The following is a 27,770-nucleotide window of genomic DNA, read 5'->3' on the forward strand; positions in this document are numbered from 1 at the left end:
ATACCTTGAGATGTAAGGTTATTCGGGTGGAGCCCAGTGTGAGAAATTCCATTTACATAATCTTGACCAAAAAAAAAGAAAAAAGCAAGGAGAGAGTTTGGGATGTGGGCAGGTAGAGTTAGGCATTCCTTCCTTTATGCACCATAATGGTGACTCTTTCATGCCTATCTTCTCCTGAGGTTTTTACCTCCCCTGGGAAGGGACACCATTCTCCTGGTCATTGCTTAAAGCTTGTAGTAGTAAGGAAACTTGTGTTTGCAAACACAAGAACCCATCACAAACCTAACCTACCCTGGTTTATCAAACAAACGAACAGGAGACAAGAGCAATTTAGAGACTCACTACAAAAAGGAATTCAAGATGCATTAGATGCAGACGCTTGAGCAATATATTCTGGACTCAGTCTACTCATTTGGTTTTAATTTATTCTATAATGACTTTGTTGTAAAGCAGATTCTGTCTTCATGGTGTCAAGATAGATTCAAACTCTTCAATGATAGTCTATCTCCTCTGTAATCCCTGTAGACAAATCAAGTTTTGTTTCGTTTAAGTTCTAACTGAAAACCTCAAATTGAGACTTAATAGGTTCTAATTGGGTCACTTGTCAATTTACTGAACAAATCACCAGGAGTAAAGCCCAAACCAAATGGTCTAAGAATGAGTGAGTGTTGATTTGCTACAGAAAATTGTAGAGCTGTTACCAGAATGCCAGAGATAGGTACCAGGAAGAATGCCCACTATATACACAGCATCTATGAGTAGTGGGGCACACCCCATGCAAAGGGCTCTTTTAGGAATTTTACCTCCATAATCTCATTTAGTCGTCAAGTAACTCTGTGATAAAAGGTCATTATCCCCATTTTCCAGGATAGAAAACTGAAGCAGGGAAGTTAATTATTTAGTACAAGATTTAATTTAAGTTTAAATAATTTATTAAATTAGTTACTTATTAAAATGATTAAAATTCAATTATTTATTAAACTCAATTATTTATTGAAGTATAGGTACAAATTATTTAGTATACAATTAAAGAGCTATTATATGACAAATTCAGAATTTAAGCCTAAGTTTGTACACATATACATATGTGTATAATACACACATATACATCTAAGTATGTGTGTATAACTAAAATTCATATATTCATGCATGAATACTTATATGTGTGTATACATATGTATACATATATTTGTGTATGTATATATATATATATATATATATATATGTATATATATGTATGTATTTATATAGAGACAGAAATGAGTTCTCAGAAAGAAATGCAGAAATTCACAGGAGTAAAGCCTAAGTTTTTTGAAAATAAATCATGACCAATAATTCCATAATTCCATTTGTTCTTCTGGAAGAACTAACCAATAGATACTTATTCTGTATATTTATATCTGTATAATATGTATATTTATACATGTCTGTATATTTATACATATATACATAAATACATACATACTTATATACAGATATATGTATAAATTCCAGTTTCATCTATTGCATCAGGCTTCCAAAGGGAATTTGAATAGAAACATGGTTCCTGAGAGTGAAGACCTTTGCCAAATTAAATCTTTATAAAGAATATCTTTCTTATAAGATGCTCCCTGAGATATCTTTTCTACTTAAAGACACATTTTCCTATAAACTAAGATTCCACTGGTCCCTTTGTAGCTGTATTCCTACAATATTTTTGGAGCACTTTAAATGTGTTAGGGAATGTGTTCATTGTTCTACAAGAATGATCTTATTTTATGCACATTCATCATAACTGTGTGACCCAATGTTAGAGGAAAACATCAGATATATCCTGGAGGATCCATGTCCCACTGCCAAGTAAATATTTCTTCTGCATTCCTGAGAAGCATAATGTTTATTGTTCTTCAGAAAGAACCATCCTAGTGACCAAGTCTTTAGCATGTGGGCTGTAGGGACACATTTAACAGCCAGACTACAGCAACAGGTAATCATATATAATGAGGAGACTTGCACTGGGGATAGGTAAGTTTGTTGCCTATGGGCTTCATCACAGATCAGCCCACTTTCCCAGAAACCACCTTTTGTGAATGACCAATGGGAATTTGTCTTCTTCCAAATACTTGTTTAAGGTAGTTTCTTTATTTTATTTTATTTTTTTTAGAGAGAGAGAGAGAGAGAATTTTAATATTTATTTTTTAGTTCTCGGCAGACACAACATCTTTGTTTGTATGTGGTGCTGAGGATCGATCCCAGGCCGAACGCATGCCAGGCAAGCGCGCTACCACTCGAGCCACATCCCCAGCCCTAAGGTAGTTTCTTGATCTATCACTTAGTTCTACAAAAAGAGCAAATGAATGATTTGTCATGATTTATTTTCAAAGAATTTAGGCTTAGTCTGTGAATTTCTGCAACTCTTTCTAAGAGTTTGTTTCTCCTTTTTTACTAGATTAAATATGTCATAGCATATTTAATCATATTGGACTCAAGACAAACAAGATTATAGAATTCTATGAAGGCGATTTTAGCAAATACTTGTAGACCATTAGAAAACAAGATCTATATAATGGTGATAGGGTTATGTAGGAGACTGTTCCCATCATCTAGGGACACTTGCTAAAGTAGTTAAGAAAGATATGTCATTGACTTTACTAGAGTAAAACTAAATAAAATATGGGCAAATAAAAAATCAGAAAGAAGGATGAAGCAATGACAGTGTGGTCACTAAACTCAGTGATGTGTTTGTTTTTTCATCTTTGAATGTGTGAAAATTTTCATAGTTGTGATTTAAGTTTGGATTATGCCTTGTAAAGCTCATGTGTTAGGCAATGCAGCCATGCTCAAAGGTGAGAAAACAGAATTCTGAGGGCTCTAACCTTATCCATGGATGAATCCACTTAATGGATTAAGTATTTGAATAAGTTTACTGGGAGGTGGTAAAAATGATTGGCAGTTGGGGTATGGCTGGAGGAGGTAGGTCACTGGGGATGTGACCTTGGGGAATATATCTGTCTCTATCTCCTTCCTTTGTTTTTGAACTGCCGACAACTGGGCAGCTTCCCTCTACCACGCCATTCCTCCATTATGATTACGCAATGGAGGAGGATGAGCGTGAACTGAAACCTTTGAAAATGTGAGTCCAAAATAAATTTGTCCTCCTCTAAGTTGCTCTGGTCAGGTATTTTGGTCACAATGAAAAAGAATACTGATAAACACAATAGGAAAGAGTAAAACTAAATAAAATATGGGCAAATAAAAACCGTTAGTAATGGTTATAGGCTAAAGATTGAGGTAGTGAATACCAAGGATCAATCACTTTATGCTTCCCTTCCTTTATTAGAGAAAAATAGAGGGGTTTACCCAATGAGCTGTGTGAGCACTTTTTATTCACTATCTCCTTCAATTCATAACAATCCTACAAGGTAAGAATGATTTTTCTCCATTTTATGGAAGAAGAAACTGAGACTCGGAAAACTGAAATGACTTGCTCCAGGCTCTTAGCAATGGTACGGTCCCTCTGCCTTGGAGAGAGCTGTGTGGAAGTGACTGGGTGGAAATAACTCAAGACAGGTCAGGGGTAAGTGCAGGTACCCTGGGGTATGGTAAACTGGGTGAATGGGGAAAAGGTGAGCAATAGCAAATCTCAGGGAGGCCCAAATATTTCAGCAAAACGATTAGAGAAGGAAAACTGCTGATCCATTGTATGACCCTATTAGTGTATTTGATGTGTATCAGAGAGGTCTGGGGAATAATCAATACGATTGTTGAAATTTCCAAACATGAGGATGCAGTTGGCACCTGTGGAACGAAGATATATATAGGGGTTAAAGCACACGTTTTAGGCAGGAGTACTTGCCTCATTAATGAAGAACACCATGGTAACTATCCTACTTGATTCTAATGCTGATCAGGAGAAAGATTGCTAACAACTTCTTCCATCTCTAAAATGATATTGGCAATGAAAAAGCCATAGCTTCCTTTGAATTTTTCTTTAACATTTCCAAAATGAATGCCCTAATTTTTTAATAATCACTTCTTTTGAGTACAGGGTACCGACCTAGCTTCAGCTATTTAATTTCAAAGTAGAATTCAATTTTAAAAGATTGCTTGAGAGAAAGGAAAGAAAAGAGTACCTAAGAAAATGTGGTCAACTGTGTACTCTGCTGGAATTCAGCTGGAGAGATTATCATACCAAGCTAATGGCCTAGAGGGACCCAAACAAATCACTTTTATAAAACTGAAATTCATTTATTTCAGTTTATAGCTTTTCATCTAATTTTCAAATGTAAGTGGCTATTTTTAAATGAAGGCTAAATAGCACTACTAATCCAGTGAACTATTGCCAGAAGGATAAAAGTGGACAACTGTGAACCAAGTGGGGGTCCTCCCCAAAGCTTACTTTTATGTCTCCTTTCTGTTCTCATTAAAGCAAGTCCCAAAGATCAAATGAACCGGGCCCCCGAGCTGAAGGCAAGGACACAAGTTGTTTACTTCATCTCTGCCAGCCTCCTGCTCGCCACCAGGCTGGATACAGTCACATAGGTTACAAAAACAGCAGTGCGATTTTCACCCTCCCAGAGCCACCAGGGAGCAGCAGATGACTGTCACTCACCAGCTGCCTCCAGTTAGACACTTCCTTGGAAATGAATGGGAAAACTCACAGGAAGGAGAAGTGGGAATGAAAGTGATAATAATGCTAATATTCACATCCATGACTTTACAGTTGACTTTACAATTCAACCTCTGGTGAACAGGACATACCTCCTAGTCCCATTGTACAGAACAATATAAGAACCAGAAAATGTAAGATAGGAATTTCCTCTGAATCATACAGCTTGTTCAGAGAACAGGCTTTGATGACAAATGGTCTGATTTGAATCCTGACTTTACTGTTTTTAAGCTGTATGACCCTATATAATGACATCACCTCCCCTTGTCCCCATTTCCTCAACTATAAAATGGAGTTCAAAATAATATCCATCTCAAAGATTGCAGAAATCAAATTATGGAATGCATATCAAGAACCAAGAACACTCTTGGCACATAGTACTCAATAATTCTATTACTACATTTGTAAAATATTTTATGGTTCCCTCAAAGTACATACAACTCTACAGGCATTAAGAACCAGAATCAGGCATTGTGTTAAATTCTGGGTGTGCTAGAATAAATCACTTATGATCACAGCCGTATCTAAGGTCACAGAAGGAGGTAAGGGATGGACAGAGATGAACTGACACATTGAGTGTAAGGTAACGTTTTAAACAAATGCTATTAGAGGAATAATTGAATAATTTAGCTTTAAATTTCTACAGAGTGACAAAGAGAGGTCTTCCTAGAGTCTAAAACCTTTATAATTTGACACTTCTTTAAAAAAAAAGAAAAACTGCTTTGGAGAAAGTTTCTCTCATTGTACAAATGAGTAAAACAAGGCCCAGAAAATCTAAGGACTCCCCAAGGTCCCTCAGCTGGTGAGTGGCAACGTTAGTTCTCAATTATACTAACCTGCCAGAAGGATACATTTTCTGTGGTTTAAGTCATTGAGATAGTGAGTTAAGCCTTTTTCTTTGATTTTTACCCCCATTATCTTTCTTGTTTAAAAGATAATATAAACTGTTGTTTTTTTTTTTCTGAATATCACCTTTTCTCCCTGAAAAAAAGAATTCAACAAAGTGCCAAATTCTCTAAAATTCACCATCTGTTAAGAGTCACAGAAGCCCAGGCTGAAAGTAATACCACATAGTGACAGGGATCTGGAGGGGCAGAAGAGTATATGGTGCTGAATCCTCCTTCAACCACTAACTAGCTCTGTGACAATAAGCACGCACCGTCACCCACAGAGTCTCATCTTTTTTTCTACTTATAAAATGCAATAATAGTAGTTTCAGTCTTCTATGATGATTCCATGTCAAGTCCTTAACTGAGCACTTAGCACATGTTAAAATTGCTTGATATACATTTACTGTTAACTTTAGCTAGAAAAATGCAACCTGGTCCAAACTGTACCTCTCTGGTCTAACCACATAAATCCTCTGTGCGTCTTTTCCCTTCCTCAGAAATTTATAGATCCCCTTGGGAAGTACCCCAAATCTCACAACTAGAAATCCATCTTACCCATACACTTTCCATGATTTTATTTAATTTTTTCATACATGCATGCAATATAGCAATTTAATTTGACCAGTATTACTGCCCAGAATTCTTCCTCCCACCCCATTTTCCTCTCAGGAAAAAGAAATGGAGAAACTCTCTCAGTATATATTCTTTACCTGGACAAATCAATGAACATCCCAACTTTCATCCCAACTCCAGGAATTTCATTAATACCATTAGAACTTTGTTTTTCCATCTTTCTTCTGGTGATGGACAGAGACCTTCATTTCCTGAGATTACTGCAGTGATAATGTAGGTATCTGGTGTTAGCACAATGTTTGTTTGCTCTTTATTTTCAAAGCAACAATCATCTGCTTGCCTTGTTGATCTTAAAACTGGGCGAAGCAGAAAGGGCAGATACTATGCCCACCCCAAGGAAGAGGAAATTTCAGCAACAAAGGAAGGAATGGCAAAGGCCATCATTGCATAAGCACTGATTGTGTCCCAGGTCTTCTATGTATTTTATTTGACTTGAATTTCTTAAGAGCCCACTATAATAGGCATTATTAATTCAGTTTTCAGGAGAGGAAAGTGAGACTTGAAGAACATGTGTTCACATTCCTCCAGATAGGGTAAGTGGAGGAGCTTAGATTCAAGTCCAGACCAGTCTTACTCCAAAATCAGTAAACTCAATCATTGACTTATCAAAGATTTGCTCAGTCCATATGTTATGATTTAGATATGTGGTATCCCCAAAAAGCTCATGTGTGAGACAATGCATGAAGGTTTACAGATGAAATGATAGGTTTATAAGAGCCTTAACCTAACCAGATATTACCAGTTAATCAGTGATATAATCAGTGATTATAATCAGTGAATTGCTCCCCATAGGATTAACTGGGTGAGAGCTGAAAGTGGGTAGATTGTGACTGGTGGAGGTAGGTCATTGCAGGCCTGCCTTTGGGGTTTATATTTAGTGGTGGTGAGGAGAGCTCTTTCTTTCTGCTTCCTGGTGCATGTTCCCAGTTGCTTTTCTCGGTCACACACTTCTGCCATTCTGCCTCATCTCAGGCCCCAAGGAATGGAGTTGGCCATCAGGTCTCTTGGTGGCAGCAGTGAATTACCACAACATTAGTGAGTAACGAACATGATGTTAAAATCTAGGACTCCTAATTCATAGTCCAGGGTACCTTCCATGAAACCACTCGCTCAGCCCTTCCGGGTTGTTCAGGGTGCTAGAGCCACACTCTCCTATAACTCAGACAGCTGCCACTCACATGCGACAGTTTTGAAGCTGTTCCGCATTCCACATCTCCTGTTCTTAGCTTCCTGGTTCATGGTTACAATTTGGGGGTTCTTTAAACATAAAGTAGGATTCAGAGAAAAATAAAAGAGAAGATACACTGGAAGTTTCTTCTTTTGACCTGGGTTTCCAGCCTGCCTGAACTCAACACGTCATCACATCTGAGCTGCAAGGCAAGCTCTGTACTGGGGGACGGAATCTAACCATGCTCACCCTCCCCTGGGAAGAATGATGCACTTTGGTGTCTATTTGAGCTGCTTCACTCTCTCTAGTTTTCTGTTTTTAAAGGAGATGATGGTGAAAAAGGAGATCCAGGAGAAGAGGGAAAGGATGGCAAAGTGGGGCGCAGGGGGCCAAAAGGTAGGTAAACCCATAGGAAATTGACACTACAATGTGAAAGTGCTTACGTTTCTCTCTCCTGGTCCTGGCCCTGGCCTTCATCCTGGAAATTTAGCAGTTTCATTATCTTCTCTGCCCCCATGACACATGGAATATATGTCAGACATGAATTAACTCACCATCCAAGGGCTCCTATGAGCCTGCCTGTCAACAAGACGAAGACATATTTCTGCAGCTGCGTTCCTAGGGTTGGCCAGAGTGGACACTCTGGGAGCCCCAAAGGAGTAGCTCTCTCCAAGAATATCTAAGAAAGGAGGAGTTTAAGAAACAGAGCTGTGTTCAAGGCTGTATCTCTCTTCAGAAGCTGAGGCTAAGCAACTTTCTGCAGTTGGCCTAGACCTTCAGGGGAAAGACACAAAGAAATAGAAAGAGCTGCCTGATCCATGGATATGTTTCCTTTCCCCAAGATCTCTATTTCTTTAACTCCTCTTTGCTTCTAAAAATGAATAACACAATGGGCAAAGAGAATAGTATGATATGATCAGAAGCAAAGAAGATGAGAATAACACAAAACTATAAGGGAATGTTTCCCCTTAAACTTCCTTAAAACACAGCCTCTGGATTGTGATGCATCTGAACTTTTGAATTAATCCTTGCCAACTGCTACAAGATAGTTGCCCTTATTTGAAAATTTTGAGCAACTGAAAGGCAAGAAAGGATACATAAGTCCTTGAGGCCTTATTTGAGAAACGGCCATCTTCTTCTAGAAATATGTATGTCAATTAAAAAAAACTTACAAAATAAAGCTTTATTACTTGTAAATATTTTTACATTATCGTATTTAAAAAAAATCAATCATGCTTTAGAATAGTGCTGTGATCCCTGATCATACATTTGGAATAAAAACTCAGCAAGACCATCTCTGATGTTGCTTTGATCACCAGATTTTAGGATTGCACCTTCCTCCTCTGTTTTAAAGTTGCTAAGATGGGCAAACCTTGCTTTAAAAGAGAGAGAAAATAGAATCCCAAAGTAAAGCCGAAGTGGATGTAAAGGAACAGATTCAAAAAGGAGGACAAGAATCCTTCTACTGAGCCCTTATCTAACATTAAAATTAAACATCCTATGCTTTGGTCATTAGAAATACTGTACCAGCAGGTATTTTAATATCATCATGTTCAGGATTGTCATAGTAACCTATGTTTCATTTTCATAATAACATATACATAAAGTATAATTGTTAAAATAGATAATATAGCACAAGATACAAATCAGATATCACAGGAAGAAGAATATACTTTTTATTATTTCTTTTTGGCAAATATCATGTTAGCCACATTCTTAAAGGGAAGAAAAAAACTTTATGGTATTAAAAATGGCATTATTTGTTTTCCAGGAATTAAAGGAGAACTGGGTGATATAGGCGCCCAGGGCAATATTGGCAAGTCTGGGCCTATTGGCAAGAAGGGTAAGTTGCATTTTATTTTCTGTAGTAGCAACTTAAAGTAAATTGAACATATCCTTAATATATTTTTAAGATTTTGTATGATGAAAATGATCCCTTTTCTCTCTTTTAAAAGATAAATTTTGTCTTCCTATCTTGGTTCTTACACAAGCAATATATCTCGCAGCTCAAAGAAAGAAAGTCCTTGAGCAAAATTTAACCTTCAGGGACAGAGTCAAGCCTAAAGTTCTACTAGTGTCTGTATTAAACTTTCCTTCAGATCCACTCATTGGCTACTAATTCTTGGTACAATTAAAATGACATGATGATTATTCATAAAACATAAATCAGTACAGAAGAAAATAACTTTTTTCATAATTTGAATTAAGTAAACTAATGATTCTATACCTGTGATCTATTACCAGGATAGAAACTTGAGGTATATGTGTGTATCCCCATTTGATTTCAGACATATTTTGATCTTGAACATAGTCACTATCTCAATATTAGAAAACAGAGATAGTCTCCTCTTTATCTCTAAGCAATTCTTCCCTATCCTCTTCTCCCCAAACCCCACAATAGTAACAGGTTCTAATTGCTTCTAATATTCAATAATTCAAACTTACAGGCATTGTTCCACTTGGTTTGTGGATACAAAGCTAAAGGAAAATCAAAAATGTATAGAAAATGACTCAGAGACTATTCAAAAAGATAGAAATTTATCAACAAAAATCATAATACTGAATGACATGATTACTACAGGGGCCATATAGGAGAGTAAGGCAAGACTGTTAAGAGGAGGAAGTGATCTAGGTCTTGAGGGAATGGGGAGAAGACATTTAAGAAAGATGCAAGAAAACTTGTACAAAGTCATAGATTAGGGAAGCTCAGTGGCTTAGGGTATTACTATTTCTGCCACCTTGATGTACCCTCTGTCTTTTCATAAGTGCTTGAGCCTCTGCATAATTTAACAAGTGCCCTTCTGTGGCCTGCTTGTCTTCCTGTAGATAGGGTAATAGTTGGGAGTCTGGGCTGAGGCCGTGGCCCCTCTCTTCTATTCTGTAACTCACTCCATACTTCTTCTCTCTCCACTCTTTTATAACTAACTCCCTTGAGGAATTTCCTTAGGTCACATTTGAAGGCAGAGATGCAGAGCAGTGTACTGAAAAGAAACTGCTATGGTAATTTTTGATCCAGGGATTTGTACTGCACATTCACCTCTGATTGAAATCCTTGTAGTTGGAGAAGAGCTACACACCCTCCTCAGGGTTCGCAGGTCCTGCTACAGACTGTTTGTGGCTAGTGAAACTTTGGCTTTAGAGTCCCTCATTTGCATGGTTCCCAAGACCCCTTAACCAACCTCTCATTTGCATGGTTCACATAACTCTATGTCTTAGTGAGACATTTGGCCTCAACTGGTTAAAACAGTGCTTCTCCACATTTCTTAAATAATTGCTCCTCCAACAAGCCTTTTATAATGTATTTTTCCTAATTGCCTCTTCTGGTGAAATTTTAATATTATTCATGGGCTGTATATTCATTTATTCATATTGTATATGTTTATGTTTTATATATTTTAACAACTAGAATTTTTCACCCCCAAGAACTGATATTTGGAGGTGATGTTACCCATCAAGAAAGAGTGACTTAACGCTGTTCTCCCCTGCTCCAATTTCCCTCCGTCATCTAGTATCAGGTGTCCAGGAGTGGATACAAGTATTTGGGGCATTAACTAAGAGGAGCTAGAGAGGGTAAAACATTAAGTTTGAACTTCATAAGGTACATTTACATAGTCTGAAGTTATTTTGATGTACAATCAAGTTATTGCTAGTAAGTCCAATGTAGGAATAGCCTCCAAATATAGTACTACCACTTATTATGCAGGTCTATCCAAAATCATGTTACAAAGCACTGGGCAATAGGTCAGATCATTATCTCAATATGTCCTGGAGAATCTGGCACAAGAAATGTGTAGTTTGTGGAAAATAAATAATGTTTGAAAAATACAGGGCCAGAGAAAGTGTGTGGAAAGTTTGTCCAAATCCAAAGTTTTTGTATCAATGAAAAAGACTTTGCAAGAGGATATTTTCAATTTGTACAATATTCTTACTTTTAATGTGTCAATAATAAGTTGTAAAGGTGGAAGAAATTTTTCAGGCTTCTTCTATAGGCCAGGAGAGATGGGCCTGCATTAGGTTGCTCTTTCTATTAATTGTGATTAGCTAGGTCAAAAAAAAATAAATCACACACATATTTGGAGGCATGAGATGGTTATCAAAATGAATAGGACTTTAGGAGCCATGGTCTAGAGCAGAAGGGAATCAGTGGATAAAGTGTTTCTGGTAGAGGAATACAGGACATGTTCTTGGCTGGTACATGGATCACCTGGAATTAGCATATCTACACCTAAGAGGGTGTAGCTAGAGGGGGATATATTGGATTTCAAGACTTCTAGAGGTTACCCCTGGTAGAGGAGGTTAAGACCCACCTGAAGACACTGTGTACTTCCCTGAAGAGAGCAGAGGTGGAGGACAGTGGCAATCCACTGACATGAACAAGTCCCGAAGTGAATGGCTTCAGTGAGTCATTCTTAGACACTGCACTTCTCAAGATGCAGATGTGTCAGGTTTATGAAGTCTCTAACAAGCAGAGCTAGTTAAAGATCTTGGTCCAAGTTTCAATCATCTCCTAGAACAAGACCAAGAGACTTGGGGAAAGTGTTAGACAACAGAGACAAGAAAAGGCAAAGAGTCTCCACCCTTTGTGATTGGGGAATCTCATTGTGGATGAACTCCCAGAATTGTTGAGTTATTAAGAGTCTGGAAATGGCCTGCTTCTCCTTAGAGGCTCAGGTATGAAGCACTATGCATACCTCTGTCACTGTCCTCAATGCCATGGCTATTAGCTCCTGTGTTTCCCCCTGATGTTCTGGGGATAAATGAATGACAGATTCACTGGGTCCATTTGCCTAAATAAATATAAGCTCTACTTAGGGAACCCTACTTTTATCCTAAAACCTGTTATATAGCAGAAAGTTTACAAATTGTTTGATACAATAAGAATTTTTAAAAAGAACAATAAAGCACTTTATATCCCACAATGCGGCTTTCTATCCTACTCCTTCTTCCTATAGATTCTGTTTTCCCTTAGCATCCATTTCCACTATTGGCCACTAAGATTTCCTTCTCCTCCAAAGATATGTCATCAAAATTTATGAGCATGTCCTCGAATTTTCAAAAGAAATAGAGATGTGGTGTTCTGGGCCACCTGGATTAATTTCATGTTTAATCTCTACTTTGATATTTATCACCCTCATTTTGATGATGGCCCTTCTAAGTTTTTCATTGACTTGGATTAATCTTAACTTTTTAGGCTGACCTTAATGTTGTCACTTGCATGGGTAAGGTGGCTTTCTGGATGTCAATATTTCATTTGAGAAATAACAAATAACAATGATTTAGTATAGGTAAATTCAATCTCATAGCAAAATAAATGTTTTTACTTGAGGTCAATAATCCTTTTACACTGAAAGCATTATGGTTTTTTGTTTGTCTGAATGTGACCTCTAAGTCTTCAAACTTAAGACAGTATTACAGACATGTTCTCACTCATGGGTCAAAACAAGTTTTGTGGATGACCTTAAACTGTAATGAATTTTGGAGAAATAGATGCACTAATCCCACATGCTCTGTGCACCAGCTAAGATCATGTCCTGCATTCCTCTACCATAACTCAGGTACAGGGCAGAAGCTAACATCAGTCGAGCATCCTCTGTGAGTCAGATCAATGTTCATCCAATTATGAGATAGCATTACCTAATTTATTCTCCTGATGATCTTATCATTTTAGATACTTTCATTTCCATCTTTAAAAAAAGAAAGAAATTAAATAACTTGCCCACATTTAGCTATTAGAAAGCAGAGCCAGGATTTAAACCCTGAATTGTGGGGTTTCTATGGTCTCACTTCACCACACTACTATGGTGTTCCCATTTGTTATGGGAGGAAAGGAATTAATATCAAAATACTAGGAAGCAGTTAGAGTGTTGACATCTTCTCAGAAGAAAAGCCACATGCCAATTTAAGAAGTTGCTTCCTGCATTTTTAAGATTCAGCTGAAGGTGACTTCAATCTAGCTTCAATCCCCCTTTCTCTACCATGAACCCTAGGCAGGCATCTTTTGCTCTCCTATTGAGATTTTACCAGGATTTTCATTTATTTCACTGTTCATATATGATATCATCCATCTTTTCTCCTTTATCTTTTACATATGTTTCATTTTTTTAATCTCATCATTTTTCCAAAGCAAATACAGTATTCCTCCCTTCCCTAGAGGAAATGTTCCAAGACCTCCAGTGGAAGCCTGAAGTTGCAGATAGTACCAAACCCTATATATACTATGGTTTTCTCTTATATCATGAAGTTTAATTTATAAATTAGGCAAACTAAATGATTAATCACAATAACTTAAAATACCAATATACTGCAAGGGTTATGCAAATGTGGTCTTTTTTTTTTTTTTTTTTGCCCCCTTTACTCTCTCAAAATATCTTGTGTAGTATTCACCCTTCTCCCAGGGATGTGAGATGATACGATGCCTATATAATGAGATTAAGTGATGTGAAAGACATTGGCATTGTGAGATAGCATTAGGCTACTACATAAGTATTACTTGAAAACTAACACTACACTATCATGACAGTTCATCTGAAAACAGAGATGGCTACTAAGTGGCTCATGGGTAGGTATCATATAATGTGGATACTATGGACAAAGCAATGATTCACATTTCAGGGAGGATGGAGCAGGATGATTTGAGATTTCATCACATTCTTCAAAATGGCATGCAATTTGAAAGTTAAAAATTATTTATTTCTGAAAATTTCCCCTTAATATTTTTGGACTGCAGTTGACCACAGATAACTGGAACCGTGTAAAGCAAAACTGCAGAAAAAGAAAGAAAGAAAGTAAAAAGAGGGGGGAACTACTGCTCTGTATTTATATTTTTTGTATGCCTATTGTGGGACTTACCCAGAACTAGAATCATAACATAAGTGGAAACAATCTTTAATACATGTTGAATTACAAGGGATTTGCATGCAAATAAAATACAAATTTTTAAAAAATAAAAATATTAAACTCATATTCATGATGTTTTAAGTTCATATAATTATTGGTGATGATAAGGACTGCTATTACTTTCCATTTTTCTTGTTTTATTTTATTTTTTAATTTTTTATTTTTTAAAATTTTTTATACCTTTATTCCATTCATTTATTTTTATGTTGTGCTGAGGGTCAAACCCAGGGCCCTGAGCATGCTAGGCGAGCATTCTACCACTAAGCCACAATCCCAGCCCCTTGTTTTATTTTATTTTTAATTGATATATAATTATTGTACAAACTTATGGGGTAAAATATAATATTTGGATACATGTATATGTTGTGTAATGATAAAATGACATTAATTATCATATCCATTATCTTAAACATTTATTGTTTCTATGTGATAAAACATTTCAAAATCTTGTCTTCTAGCTATTTTGAAGTAGAAATACATCATTATCAACTATAGTTACCCTACTGTGCAATAGAACCCCAAAATTTATTTCTCCTCTCTAGCTGCAACTTTGTACCCATTGACCAACCTCTCCCAACTTCTCCCCACTACACTGACATAACAATTACTCTTTTTCCTACTTCTACGAGGCTACGTTTTTTGAATTCCACATGTGAGTGAAATCATGTAGTATTTGTCTTTCTATTTCTGGTTTGTTTCACTTTGAGAACATTTTTCAAATACTCTACTTTATTAAGTCATTGGTCAAACCATTTGGGAAACACCATGAATTGCAGAGTCAGAAATGGTTGTGTTTGAGTACCAGCACTTCTATTTAATTGCTGGATGTCCTTGAGCAAGTTATTTGCTTTCTGACCCTCAGTTGCTTCAGCTGTAGAATACATATAATCATAGTATCTGGTTCACAGGACTTAATATGATAACATGTGTAAAGTATACAGAACAGTTCTTGGCAACTGATTGGCCTTTAGTAAATACATGTTCCCTTGCCTCCTTTAATATATTCTGGAAAATCTGTTCTTTTCCAATTTGCACATAAGGAAATAAGGAATTCATGGGAAACAGACAAGCTGTAAGCAGACCAATCTTCCTCGGTAAGGTGCTCAACATATTTCCATTCTCATTCCCCAGCTGTACCCCCTGCTATATGCTGTCCAAGCCCTCACTTCTATCTTCTGATGCTGAAACTTTTCAAAACCAAGTTCAAAGGCTGAACACTCCTTCATGCTTCCAGATGAAACACTCTCTCCTCTGGCTCCCTCTCAGGGTGTTATCTTTGTCCAGTGATATCTCTCTCACAGCATTTCCATCCTCAAGTGTCATTGACTTTACCACTGTCTAAATTTCAAGTTCTGAGACTTTCCCTTCCACCTTAAACTGTATTCTGGAAAAGCATTTGTCAGACAGTGATATGGAGAAGAGCTAACGGGCGTCCTCAGTGCCCGCGACAAAGGGCACCCTACAGGGTTTAGAATGGCTTTGTTTTTTCCCTGTAGCTGGTGAAGGATGAAGTTAGAACATCCCTGCTGACTCTTCCCTCCTTCGCTTTGTTCTCTTGGGTCATATACCCAATTCCTGGCTGCACCAAACTCCAATGGGGTTAAGCCCCGTATTCCTCCTAGCCTGGGTGATCTTCAGCCTGTATTTATCCCTCATATGTTTTTTCCTATTCTTATCCCAGATAACCATTGAAACTTTAAAATCTGTTTTATTTCTCTCAGGGTCTTCTCTTTTGATCCTCAAGAACATCCACCAAACATTTATCTCTTGTAAATGAAAAGCTTTTCCTTTCAACTATTGTGTCTGATGTGGGTTTCAAGAGCTAATTTTAAAGTTTAAAAAAAATCAACATTTTTTCTCTTTGTCTTAAAATTCCTAATTCTTTAAGAATTATTCTTTGAATGTCTGATTAAATAAGAATATGGTCACATGCAAAGGAGAATACAGAGGATTATCAGTAAAATATATTTGACATAATTTATGGTATAGATATTTACATCTATCACATCTCTCCTGAAAATTGTAAAACCTTCAAGTCAGAGGTTTAATCTTCCCTCCCTGTATATCCTCACCAGGTCTTTGTCTTGCAGAGAGTAAATAATGAATATTTGTTGAATTAAATTGAAAAAGCACAACACATGTTTTTCAAAATCCAAGAGCAAAGCCACAGAATGACTTGGGGCTTAATAAATACACTGACACTGCAATGTGGTAACCGACTGATCCAGATTTGCAAAGCAATTGTATTTCTAAAATTAAAAACACACTGAGAATTCTATTAGCCTTGTTCAGAAGGCCACATTATTTTTAAAAAATGCTAGTAGGACAGATACCACGGATTCAAATGTTTCTTACACATCCTGCTGGGATACCACATTCCATCTAAAGAAATTATGGCTCGTTTGATTATCTGTGCCTATACAACCAATGCAGAAGGAAATTATCTAAAACCAAGGGTTATTAGTTGGAGATATTGCCCATGCAATTTGAAAAACTGTTTCTTCTGATTTTAAATGTGTAGGATTTTTTTCTGCTTGAAATAATTTACCTTTTGCCAGATGCCATGATACATGTCTATAAGCCCAAGGACTAGGGAGGCTGAGGCAGGCAGGGGGATCATGGGTTCAAAGCCAGCCTCAGCAACTTAGCAAGGCCCTCAGCAACTTAAAGAGGCCCTGCCTCAAACTCAAAAATAAAAAGGGCTAGGGATATAATTCAGTGGTTAAGCATCCCTTGGTTCAATCCACAGTCCAAACTAAATACATAATTTACCTTTTTATTTCATTGTGCCTTTGTGTCTCTGCTGCTGTCTTATACAGGTGACAAAGGAGAAAAGGGTTTGCTTGGGATACCTGGAGAGAAAGGAAAGGCAGGTATGGTATACTCATTTTTCTCCGTGATTTCTAGCATCATCCCTAATATGTTCATCTCAAAAATGCATATGTTTTTTAAGAAAAACAAAATTACTTTCAGCTTGCTTAACCTGACTTTTCTCAGGCTAGAGGAAAGGGAAGAAGGGGACTTTCCTCTCTATCCACCAGTGACTTTCCAAGCCCTGGGGAAGGAGATGAGGGCACATTCCATGCCTGTCATGCTTATTGTGAAAAGCAAACCCAGCAAGTCAGGAAGCAGCCCTCAATCTCTGGGACCCATGGGAGAATCAGCAGAGCCTGCATCAACATACCATGCCTTACATTCCACTAGCATCTCAACCAAATGCTGGCCTGATCCAGAAAGGGCCCATGGTTCCAGAATGCCCTCCGTGGCCAGGGAGTTCCCCTAGTATTCAGTTTCACTTCCAGAGAAAGAAAAAAATAAATATTTGTTGAATTAGATTCAACAAGGTAAATTGTTCTGGGGAATTTCAGTGGCTTTTATTCACAGGGGTATGGTGAAGACTAACTAATTCAAAGAACTGTTTTCATACCTTATATCTAACAGAGAATATGGAATAATTAAGCCACAGATTTTGTTGTTGTTGTTGTTCCTTTGGTTAATAAAATTGTTTTTACTTTTTACATGACCAAGGAAAAAAAGAAAACAAATGTTTACATGATACAGACATTATTAAACAGAAAAAGGGACTCAATTTGAGTTTTATCTTATTTTCCATCTAATTGCTTCTCTAGGTGACTGAAAAGTGAAAAGGTAGGTGAGGAAAGGAGACTGGCAAACTAAAATCATAGTTAACCAACAAACTGGACAGCTGGTTTTCAAAATTATAAATTAGACCTACTTGCAGGAGTTAAACATAGACATTGAAACATGCAAGCTATACTTTAAATGAATAATCAGAATTAACATTTGATCAAATCATGAAAAATGTCTCCTCTCTTTGGAGAGCTATGTGAGTGAATAATGCAGTAACAAGAGATCCTGGCTGCAAATGTGTTTTAAGAAGGCTGTAAAAATTGTATTCTGAGATTGAACAGAGAAGTTCTGTGTTCAACAAAAATTCCAAATGGTTCACCACGCTTGTTTGGTGGTGTGTCAGATTTATTCTTCTTTTCAAAAATTTACTTTAGAATTTTTTAAATCATTTCAAACACTTTAAAAGATGTTGTCTGGATTCCTAAAAAGGATATAAATTGGAAACCTTGTTTTAAACAAAAAGTTAAATGGATAGTCTTCACAGAGAGCTATTATCAGACTAGAAAAAGAGAGTAAATATTAGGAAAGGAACAAATGCCCTTTCTAATTGGTTTGCATTTACTTCCACATGATTGCACAGTTTTTGTCATTTAAGGTACTGTCTGTGATTGTGGAAGATACCGGAAAGTCGTTGGACAACTTGACATTAGTGTTGCCCGGCTTAAGACATCTATGAAGTTCGTCAAGAATGGTGAACAAGTTCTCTTTTGCTTTGGACTATATATCTATGGATTTTGTCTCTTTCAACACATTTCCCAGCAGAAAATACCTTAAGTTGGACAAAGACTTACTGGGATAGTGTCACCAGTCTACAGGCCTACTGAAATGCTAAATATCTACTGAGATTCTAGGACATAGATTCATGCATGTGTATGTTGCCTCTTGGTTAAAAAAAAAAAAAAGGTACTTTCCTAAGAAGGCAATGGAGAAAAGAGTAGAGCTTGGTAACCTGTGCCTTGGGGATAAAAAGGGACAGCAAGAATCTCAGGAAAAGAGATGAAAACAAGACCCATTTCCTTAAGCAGTTGAGATAATGTGTGAGTGCTAGCATTATTTCACTGAATGTTTATGATTGTTATGACAGATACCATGATTAAAGCTCAGACAAAGTATCTTGCCCACAGATACAGACCTAATGAACAGGATTTGAATACAGGTTATTCTGAGTCCTTTTACTCCACAGTAAAACTCAGTACAAATCATATGTTTCTCTAAGTTTTGTAACTTTCCATATTGGTCATTTTTGTTATCCTTTGTCTATTTCCCCATAACAGTTAGCAGTGAGGTCCTTAAAGTAGAAAGTGCTCATATATGCTCTTCAGAGAAAGTGTTATTGAGGGAACTATAGTAGTTACTATTATAACTGATTTCATTTTTTTTGTACTCTTATCTATTGTAATTCACAAAAATATGTTGTATATTATAGGAAGCACACAGCTGCCATCTTGTGTTCATAATTACCTGGTAATACTAGAGGCATAGGAAATACTTGATATTAAATTATCACCTTAATTATAGCTCTAGTTGTAACCCTACTGAAGATTCTGTATCTGATATGACTTAGACTGTCATGGATAAACCAGACCTCAAAGGTACAACACAGAGCAATAGTTTCTAATAGTATAGTGGTCACATACATCTTTATAAATTAAAGTTATGGACCCCAAATGTATGCATAGATGCCCCTAAAGCCCAAAGTATTCCATTATATGAGCTAAAGATGATTCTGAGTCTCTCATTGTATTGGAAATTCAGTCAGTAACTTGGTCTCCCTCTTGTATCTGGATAACATGGAAAATCTCAATGTACAAGTTTACAGTCTCAGAACTTTGCCCAAAGTTGACAAGGTTCTGTATTATTCTTCTATCCAGTCATTAAGCATTTATCATTCCCTGGAATGGTCGATGCAATGAGGTTGGAGAGGGTCAAAGACATGGGCCTTCTCCTCAAGACATTCCCAGTGGAGTAGAAGTAACACTTGGGCAAACAATTAGAGCAGAATATGCTGAGACCTGTAAAGACCTGTAAAGTGGGAGAGCACTGGAATACAGGGAAGAACACTAGAATCCCGTGTCTGTACAGGGGCATCAGAAAGACTGCTTAAGTGATGAATAGGAGTCTGTCAGGTAGAAGAGCAGTAAGACTTTCCAGACATGGAAATAGAAGACAGAGGGGGACATGATCATGGGCAAATATGGCTAAAACATAAGTGGGGCTGGGAAGATAGTATGGAATGATCTGGGTGGCAGTTCCCATAGCAAATCCTTGTCAATGGAACTCCCTGCTGGACAGCTCTATGGGAAGTTGAGGAGGTAAGGAAGGAAGGACAGATGGCAGATGTTCATTCTCCACTTAATGATTAGAGAAAAACCAGTGATGCTCTCATGACAGGACCTTGCAAAATAATTCTCGAGTGCTGAACAAATGAATTACATCTGTCTGTATTTCAGTCAAACTTGACCCTTGTCTTTTGGAGATGAATAATGATACTCTCTTTTTCCTCCCTATATAGTCATTGCAGGAATCAGGGAAACTGAAGAGAAATTCTACTACATCGTGCAGGAGGAGAAGAACTACAGGGAATCCCTCACCCACTGCAGGATCCGGGGAGGCATGCTAGCCATGCCCAAGGATGAAGCCATCAACACCCTTATTGCTGACTATGTTGCCAAGAGTGGCTTCTTCCGGGTGTTCATTGGGGTGAATGACCTTGAGAGAGAGGGGCAGTATGTGTTCACGGACAACACCCCACTGCAGAACTATAGCAACTGGAAGGAGGGGGAGCCCAGCGACCCCTACGGTCATGAGGACTGTGTGGAAATGCTGAGTTCAGGCAGATGGAATGATACGGAGTGTCATCTCACCATGTACTTTGTCTGTGAGTTTGTCAAGAAGAAAAAGTAATTTCCCTCATCCTACACAATTGAAATTTCCCTGCATTTTCCACTGCAGTTGGTTTTATCCATTCTTGTCTCTCTTCTGTGACATACTTAACATGTTTGTATGTAATAGATCCTTGACACAAGAGCTCACCAGATGACATGGGTCCTGAGAGAGTTTGAATCACTAGTTGAGCAGAAGGTGTTTGTCTATGCCCACATGAAGAGTTCACTTGGAATTTGCTCTGACACCTCCCCTTAGAGCTCTATCCACTGTGGGTAATTGACCAGTTGGTCAGAGATGATTAGGTTGGTTGGTGATGAATAAGCTAACCTGCCCTTGCTCAAAGCCAGACACACAGGAAAGACTTCTGTGAATAATGCCAAGGTATTACCTGCCTTTCAATCCAAATATTTGACCAGTCACCCACTATGGCCCTGGTCAAACTTGAAAGTTCCCCTTGTTTACCCGGACATAGAAATGCTTAACCTCAAACCTCTCTATGAGGAACTTCTAGCTTAGTGACCTGTTCCAGATCACATGGGATCATAGAGACTCCTTTTGTGCTTCTGATCTGTATCCTTCACTGAAGAATACTAGACTGGAGCCTTGGACCTGTTCTAGAGACCTACACTTTCATCTCAGGCCCCTAGATAGAAACTTTTTTATTTAAGTAATAGGAAACTCTGGAAATTGAAAAGGAAAAAAAAAAAGAAAGAGAAGGGTTATTTTCAAACAACGTGTTCCTGATTGCTGCCTCCCGTTAACTACATCTTCACTTTTTTTCATTATGAGATTATTCACATAGGCTTTCCTCCCCTTAAGTACGGAGAATGAGAGAGGGGTTGTGAAGCCTTCAGGAAATTCTAGATACTAAAACATGCTACCATCACTGTGTCTCCAGGTGTCTTTCCCCTTGCCTCTAACATGTCCCTCTAACATGTGACATGTAACATTTCATGGGGAAACCTTTCACTCTCTATCTACTTACATTGTGGAAAAATCCATACCAGAGGTCCCCTTCCTACAGCTTGGACATCACAGGTCTGTGTCTGGCATGGAATTTGGAATGTGTGTAGAGTTCACATTGGTCGAGCTGGTAAAATTTGCCTTGAACTACAGACTAAATCTTAAAGCAGATTTCACTTGACATTTAAAAATAAACAGTTCAATGAACCTCTAGATTATCCTCTTATAAACTGATGCTCCAGTTATGGTTTGTGACATATGATTAGACTGTTTTAAATGCTGGCAAAGGGGTTAATGAAATGAGAAAAACAGATCAACAACATATGTTCTCCTTAAACCATCTGTCCACGATTTTTCCCATCACTGGGTATGAGTTGGGATTTAATGAGGTTAGTTCTGTGGGGTCAGCAAGGACCACAAACTCAGATCCTAGAGGGGCCAGACTGATGACATACATAAACAAGGTGGAACAGGTGAGGACCTTGATACATGAACACAATTGCTTTTCTGGAGGAGCCATATGCTCCTCAGCCACTGTTAATGTTGCCATGGAGCAATCCGTGTTGCTACAAGACCTGGCATAAGTCAGAAAGCTGTAACTTTATATCTTCATATTTTTAAATGTTGACAACTAATCAATTTTTAACCTAGATTTTTAAGTCATTCAAAAAAAAGTCTACTAGCCAAAATTGTGATCTTTCCATTTTTCACTTCTGGGGCAAAGTTCTGAAGGTTCTAATCATATAAATGTCATTAAGATATGATGACATGAAAGTCAAGGTCTCCCATTAACATCTTATTCAATTCACCTTAATAATAGAAATTTGTCAGGTTATGGAACTCATTACTTGTTCTCTTTTGATAATGTGGCATAGGCTATTTTGAAGGATAGGCAGCTTAATAAAAAATTATAAAGCAGGACAACAATGCCCATGCCCATATCCTTGGGTAAAATGCCAGCCAAGATGGTTAGGAACAGGAACACCTAGAAATATGTGGAGGGAAAGAAAGGGATAAGAGAAGAGGGGGAAACAGACGGCATATCCAGCCTAGAAACAGCGCCCATGGGGATCCATATTCTGATTTGTTCTAAGTCCCCCAAAATAAGAATGCTTATTATGCATACTGCAAATGCTATCATATCTGTTATGAATATTATAATACTAACAGAAGTTGTCTCTATGACTCATCTTTGTTATGGATGTTTCCGAGAGATGACAACCTTCAAAGAGTTAAGATTCATCCTGAATCCTTGCCTGGAAGATATTTAGAAGGCACCACACATTAAATTGGAATTACTATGAAAACCTACATTTGCAAAGAACTTTTGCTTTATAAAATGCCTTTGCATGTCATTGCTCATTTGATCCTGATGAAGTCTGTGAACTCTGAAGCATAGGCATTTTATACCATTTTCCCAATGAGAATACTAAGGCCCCAGGAAGCAAGGAATTTTAACAAAATAAATTCTTTGGAGGGAAAAAAAAGGCAGGCCTCCAGTCTGATGGTTGAAACTGCCAATCCAGTGGTTTTTGTTATCCTGCCTATGCCTGTTGATTTAATGTTGAATGGGAAGTTCATCCACAGTGCCCTGTGATAGTAGGGGCTCAAATAATCCATCTCTATTATTTTTTCAAGTGAAAGACAAAGGTTAACTAACAGAGATGCAGGGGATTCAGAATCTTGCCTTAAAGACTCAGTGTTCACTGGTTTCTTTTAAATTCATAGTTGCCAATATATGACAATAGTGTTGTGAAGGTGACTTAGTACAAGCTCAGTACAATTTTGCAGATATCTACAGATAGGAGATCATATTATATATATGGGGAAAAATCAAGATTTTTCCAAAATAAAATTGATTGAATAATCATTTCTTCATACAATAATTCACTAGAAATGTCCCATAAATAGTATTTTAAAACAATTTTGTTCTCAACAAGCGAATTTATATTAGGCTTTTCAGGGTTACATCTGGGTATCTCCCAAGGACTACATAAAGTTTCAAGGAGAGAATTTTTTTAAAAAAATTTACAATCCTGCCTTTTCAAAGCAGCACATTCTTCAACCAGGCTGGAAGAAATATCCTATATCTTGTTATTGCTCAAACACAGTAGAAAGGTGAATACTCCAGGCGGAAAGAGATATAACAAACATTGATTGCATTTTGTACAGCTCATCCATAAAAACTGCTGGCATTAAAAAAAATGTGTTTTATTATTCTAAAATCTGTATTATCTAAATATGAGTAGCTCTGATTTTTGTTAACCAACTGATTTTCAGCTCTGTAGATTGCATAATTTAGAAGCAACAAGATATTTGTGGAATAGAAAGGGTAAACTAAACAAAGTCATTCACAGCATCATCAACAGATTGAAATTGAATTTTTGCAGGTGCTATCCTTGATAAGAAAATGATGGTGTCATTCCATGAGGGGAACAAGAGTCTGAAAGCATCATTTAGAAATTCAAAAGCTATATCTGGTGTCATGACTATCTGAGTACCAGAGTTGACTGTGCACTTACCAACCACATTAGGGACTATTAGTGCTCTAAAACTTGTTTTCCTAATTTACATTGTTCCTCCCCAGAAAGTACTGTGGTAATTGAGGAGGTGATGTAACAAAGAATTCAATAGAGAAACAGCTAAACATGTTATATGTATGCAGTAAAACTTAGACATTACTACAAGCTACATGTGCTATAAGTTTTTTTAAAGAAACAAACTGCATCTTTTAATATATAAAAAAATACCTAAGTCTGTATGTATCACATGTATGTTACTAATAAATTATATAAACTATACACACAGCATATGTGTATACATACTAGATATTATGTGAATATACATAGCAAAGTAACCTTTTATACTTATTTATAGATGAATTTATTCTAGTACATAAATTTGCCAGAAGTAACTATGCTTATTAGACTTAGATCTGAGATTCATAACTGGACATGATTGATCTTAAAATCATCTGTACTTTTTCTATGATGTAGCTTTTTTGAACCTCTGTCACATATATTAACTTTTTTAAAGTTCAAAGTGAAATCATTGACTTGTATTGCCTTGAGTTTGTAAGACCTTCATAATATAACTAAATCTTTTAAAATTTGAGGGAAAACCTATTAAGTCTTTTTAAACGGGGATTGAAGGAAAGTTGCCCTTTTCCATAGAGAATATGAATCTTTTTGTGAATAAGAGACTTAATTTTACTGTTTCCTAATAGTCAAGCAATCTATATTTGAGAATTTTCAATAATTTCAATAAGCCTATTAGAAACATATTCCTTATAGAAACCTAAAATACATTTCTTTCTGATTCCCCTGTTGTCCTTGTTTTATCTTTTGTTATTTCTATCTGAGAGGCCCAGCACAAAGATAAGCTGAGGCATCAATAGCAGATTCTTATGGAAAAGATGAATAGAATTAAGAATTTCCCCCACTATGTCCTTGGCCAATAATATGAATACTGGTGAATATCCAGTACTTCATGATCCTAATAACTGACACAGTATGTTCCACATTGACTGAATTTAAGTTTTGTTGCTGAGACACAAGAGACACAGATGTAGGCTATGAATAGCATTCAAAGTGGAGCATCCCAATCATAAGTAATCTGTATATTAGGAAACAGTACATGATAGACAGAGCTCAACCACCTGGGAGGGAGGGAGGGAGTTGGTAAGGCCTATTGAGAGGATGTAGGGCAGATGTCCAGTGCCAGTCAGTGAACAAAGTCAAAATCAGTGTCCAGGTGCATGAAGACTATGGCTTAGGTGAATAGTAGAATTCATGAATTCATTAAAAGTTGCTAACATATCTAATATGTTTTATGTGGCACCAATAAACACTGGAGACAGAATGGGAGAAGACAGATCAGATTTCTAGTCTCATAGGTAGGTTGTACTTCAAGCTAATTCTATGTCAGGCTCATTCTGTGTCTCAAACCTGGGACATTGAGCCTCCAGATTCAATACATTTTCAGGATTACATAAATGTATTCTATTTTTATATCTCTGTTATGTTACAACATAACAACTCTTCAACAATATACTAAAATAAATTGGGCAAATGAATTTCTTGTGGGAGTATTTGCGTCACTCTTTCTTACAGAGTAACATTGACACATTTGTTCAAATACATTAGCACTCCTACTTTGACTTACTAGTTTTGATGTGAACACTGCGTTCCCATGTCAATGTGTATGTCTGCCCACACTATTTCCTCTCAAGACAGAATGTATCCTGTGGTTGCATATGAATGAGCATTGACAAGTGGCAAGTGTTTCTTTGCCTTATTTTCTCCTGGTGACCTGCACCTGACATTCAGGAAACTCATATGTGCTGCAGATTGTCACTTTCATTGCAAAATAAGGAGGGGTAGGAAGGGAGATAGGAGAGGTGAGTCAGCCATCTACAATTCACGGACCTGTGCATGTGGCAACCCCAGATTCTTCACCACATTAGCAACTGAAGTTGGGAGATAAATGGAGATTTGTGTGTCTGTGCAATTTCAAAGATACATAACTCTTTCACTCACACACTCACACACACACACACACACACAGAGGCACATTTTGGAAACCTTAAACAGATTAATTTATCAATAGTTAACCATTGCTCTTTGTGTAAACCTAGCTGATGGACCTCTAAGAGTGAGGTTGGAGATGGGAGTCACATCCAATTTCAATCCAATAAGTTCAAGGTGGATATTTCAGGAGCAGTGTAGTCTGTGTAGTATAAACTATAGGAGACTCTTCCCCTATGACCACATAGTAGATTCACATGGTTGTTTCCGGAATCAACTCAGAGAAGGTGATTCTAGAGACAGTTTGTTGGAAGAGATGTGTTTTTGAGGTAAATACTTTCTGAAAATGATTATGTTTAAAAATCTTTTCCCCAAACCCCCTGTTTTGTGATCTCATCTTTGATGTCATTGACCTTGGTACTTTTCAGAGACTCAAACTCTAGGATTGATTCTACTGGCATTTGCATGGACCATAGTTCTTAACTTGCTATGTAACAGTGTCATTGTCCTTGCCCTCAAGGACCATAAGATTTAAAGAACAGAATTAAACACAGGAAACTATGTCTAATTTCGGTCTCCACATTTGAGAAGAGGAAATATGTTGAAATAGCCCAAAATACTTGAGACCCTACAATGAAATATCAAAAGAGGACAGTTTCCAAATGAGCTTGAAAATATTTGTCTGAGTTCGCTAACCTGTGCATAGTAGGATTTTTATAAAAGGAATAAGGCAGGGAATAAATATTCATGTTTATGTCTCTGCCATTGAAAGCACAAAAGAGATAATAGCTGAGGGCTAATTTCCTCAGATGATCTATCTCATTGGGGTTGGAGTGGGGTTTTACATGACTATTTCTCTTTAAAAAATATTTTTGTTATAAGTTTCCCTCATTATTGCAAGCTAAGAAATTTAATAGCTCAACATGCACTAATGATCTGGTTTCACCCATTTATGCTCCCATCGATTATCAAGATAATATTTTCAAGGTGAAATTATACATGAAACAATAAATGTGTCCCTTTGATCACCCCAAAACAAGCCCTTATATCCAAGTGGAAAAGTTACTTGGAATCTGGGCCCTGGTATGAGAAACCTCTGAGACTCTTTTGCAAGTTTTCAAATTGTTTATACTCCTAAATAATTCGCAGGTTTGGGATTCTGAAACAACCTTGCATTTAACAAAATATTTCTGGCCCACTAATCCCTAGACATTACCAGCCATATTGCAGCCCTTTGCAGGAGTACACTTACCACATATTATTCATACTGTAGACCCAAACTTTATTCCTGGCATGACTTCTTCCTCTGATACCTAAAGATGAATAAAGGGAATTTGCCATGATCATTGGAAGTTAACCCTCCTCGCTTAGGTCTACATGTTCAATGGCTCCTTTGATTAACACTTGAACTAAACTTCTTCCCACCAAACTCAATAAACCCCACCTCAATTCACAAAAACTGAAGACAACTGATGTTTTAATAATATCCCTGTTTTGGGAGACACTTG

At 37.1% G+C, this 27,770-nt stretch overlaps 1 protein-coding gene across 2 annotated transcripts in view; it reads left to right on the forward strand.

The window, feature by feature from the left end:
* Positions 1-25,057, forward strand: part of Colec10 (collectin subfamily member 10) — a 36,956-nt gene extending 11,899 nt beyond the window's left edge. For both annotated transcript variants that reach the window (XM_046464942.2, XM_046464940.1), the window contains 5 exons: positions 7,664-7,735; positions 9,111-9,182; positions 17,056-17,109; positions 18,483-18,578; positions 20,400-25,057. In XM_046464942.2, coding sequence (XP_046320898.1) covers positions 7,664-7,735; positions 9,111-9,182; positions 17,056-17,109; positions 18,483-18,578; positions 20,400-20,791 — 686 coding nt within the window. In that variant the 3' untranslated portion in view covers positions 20,792-25,057. The remainder of the gene's footprint in view (positions 1-7,663; positions 7,736-9,110; positions 9,183-17,055; positions 17,110-18,482; positions 18,579-20,399) is intronic.
* The last annotated feature ends 2,713 nt before the right edge of the window (positions 25,058-27,770 follow it).

The sequence above is a fragment of the Marmota monax genome, unplaced genomic scaffold, assembly GCF_021218885.2.
Source record: "Marmota monax isolate L192 unplaced genomic scaffold, Marmota_monax_Labrador192_F-V1.1 WCK01_AAM20220418_F8-fsc00003, whole genome shotgun sequence".
Classification (NCBI taxonomy): Eukaryota; Metazoa; Chordata; class Mammalia; order Rodentia; family Sciuridae; genus Marmota; species Marmota monax.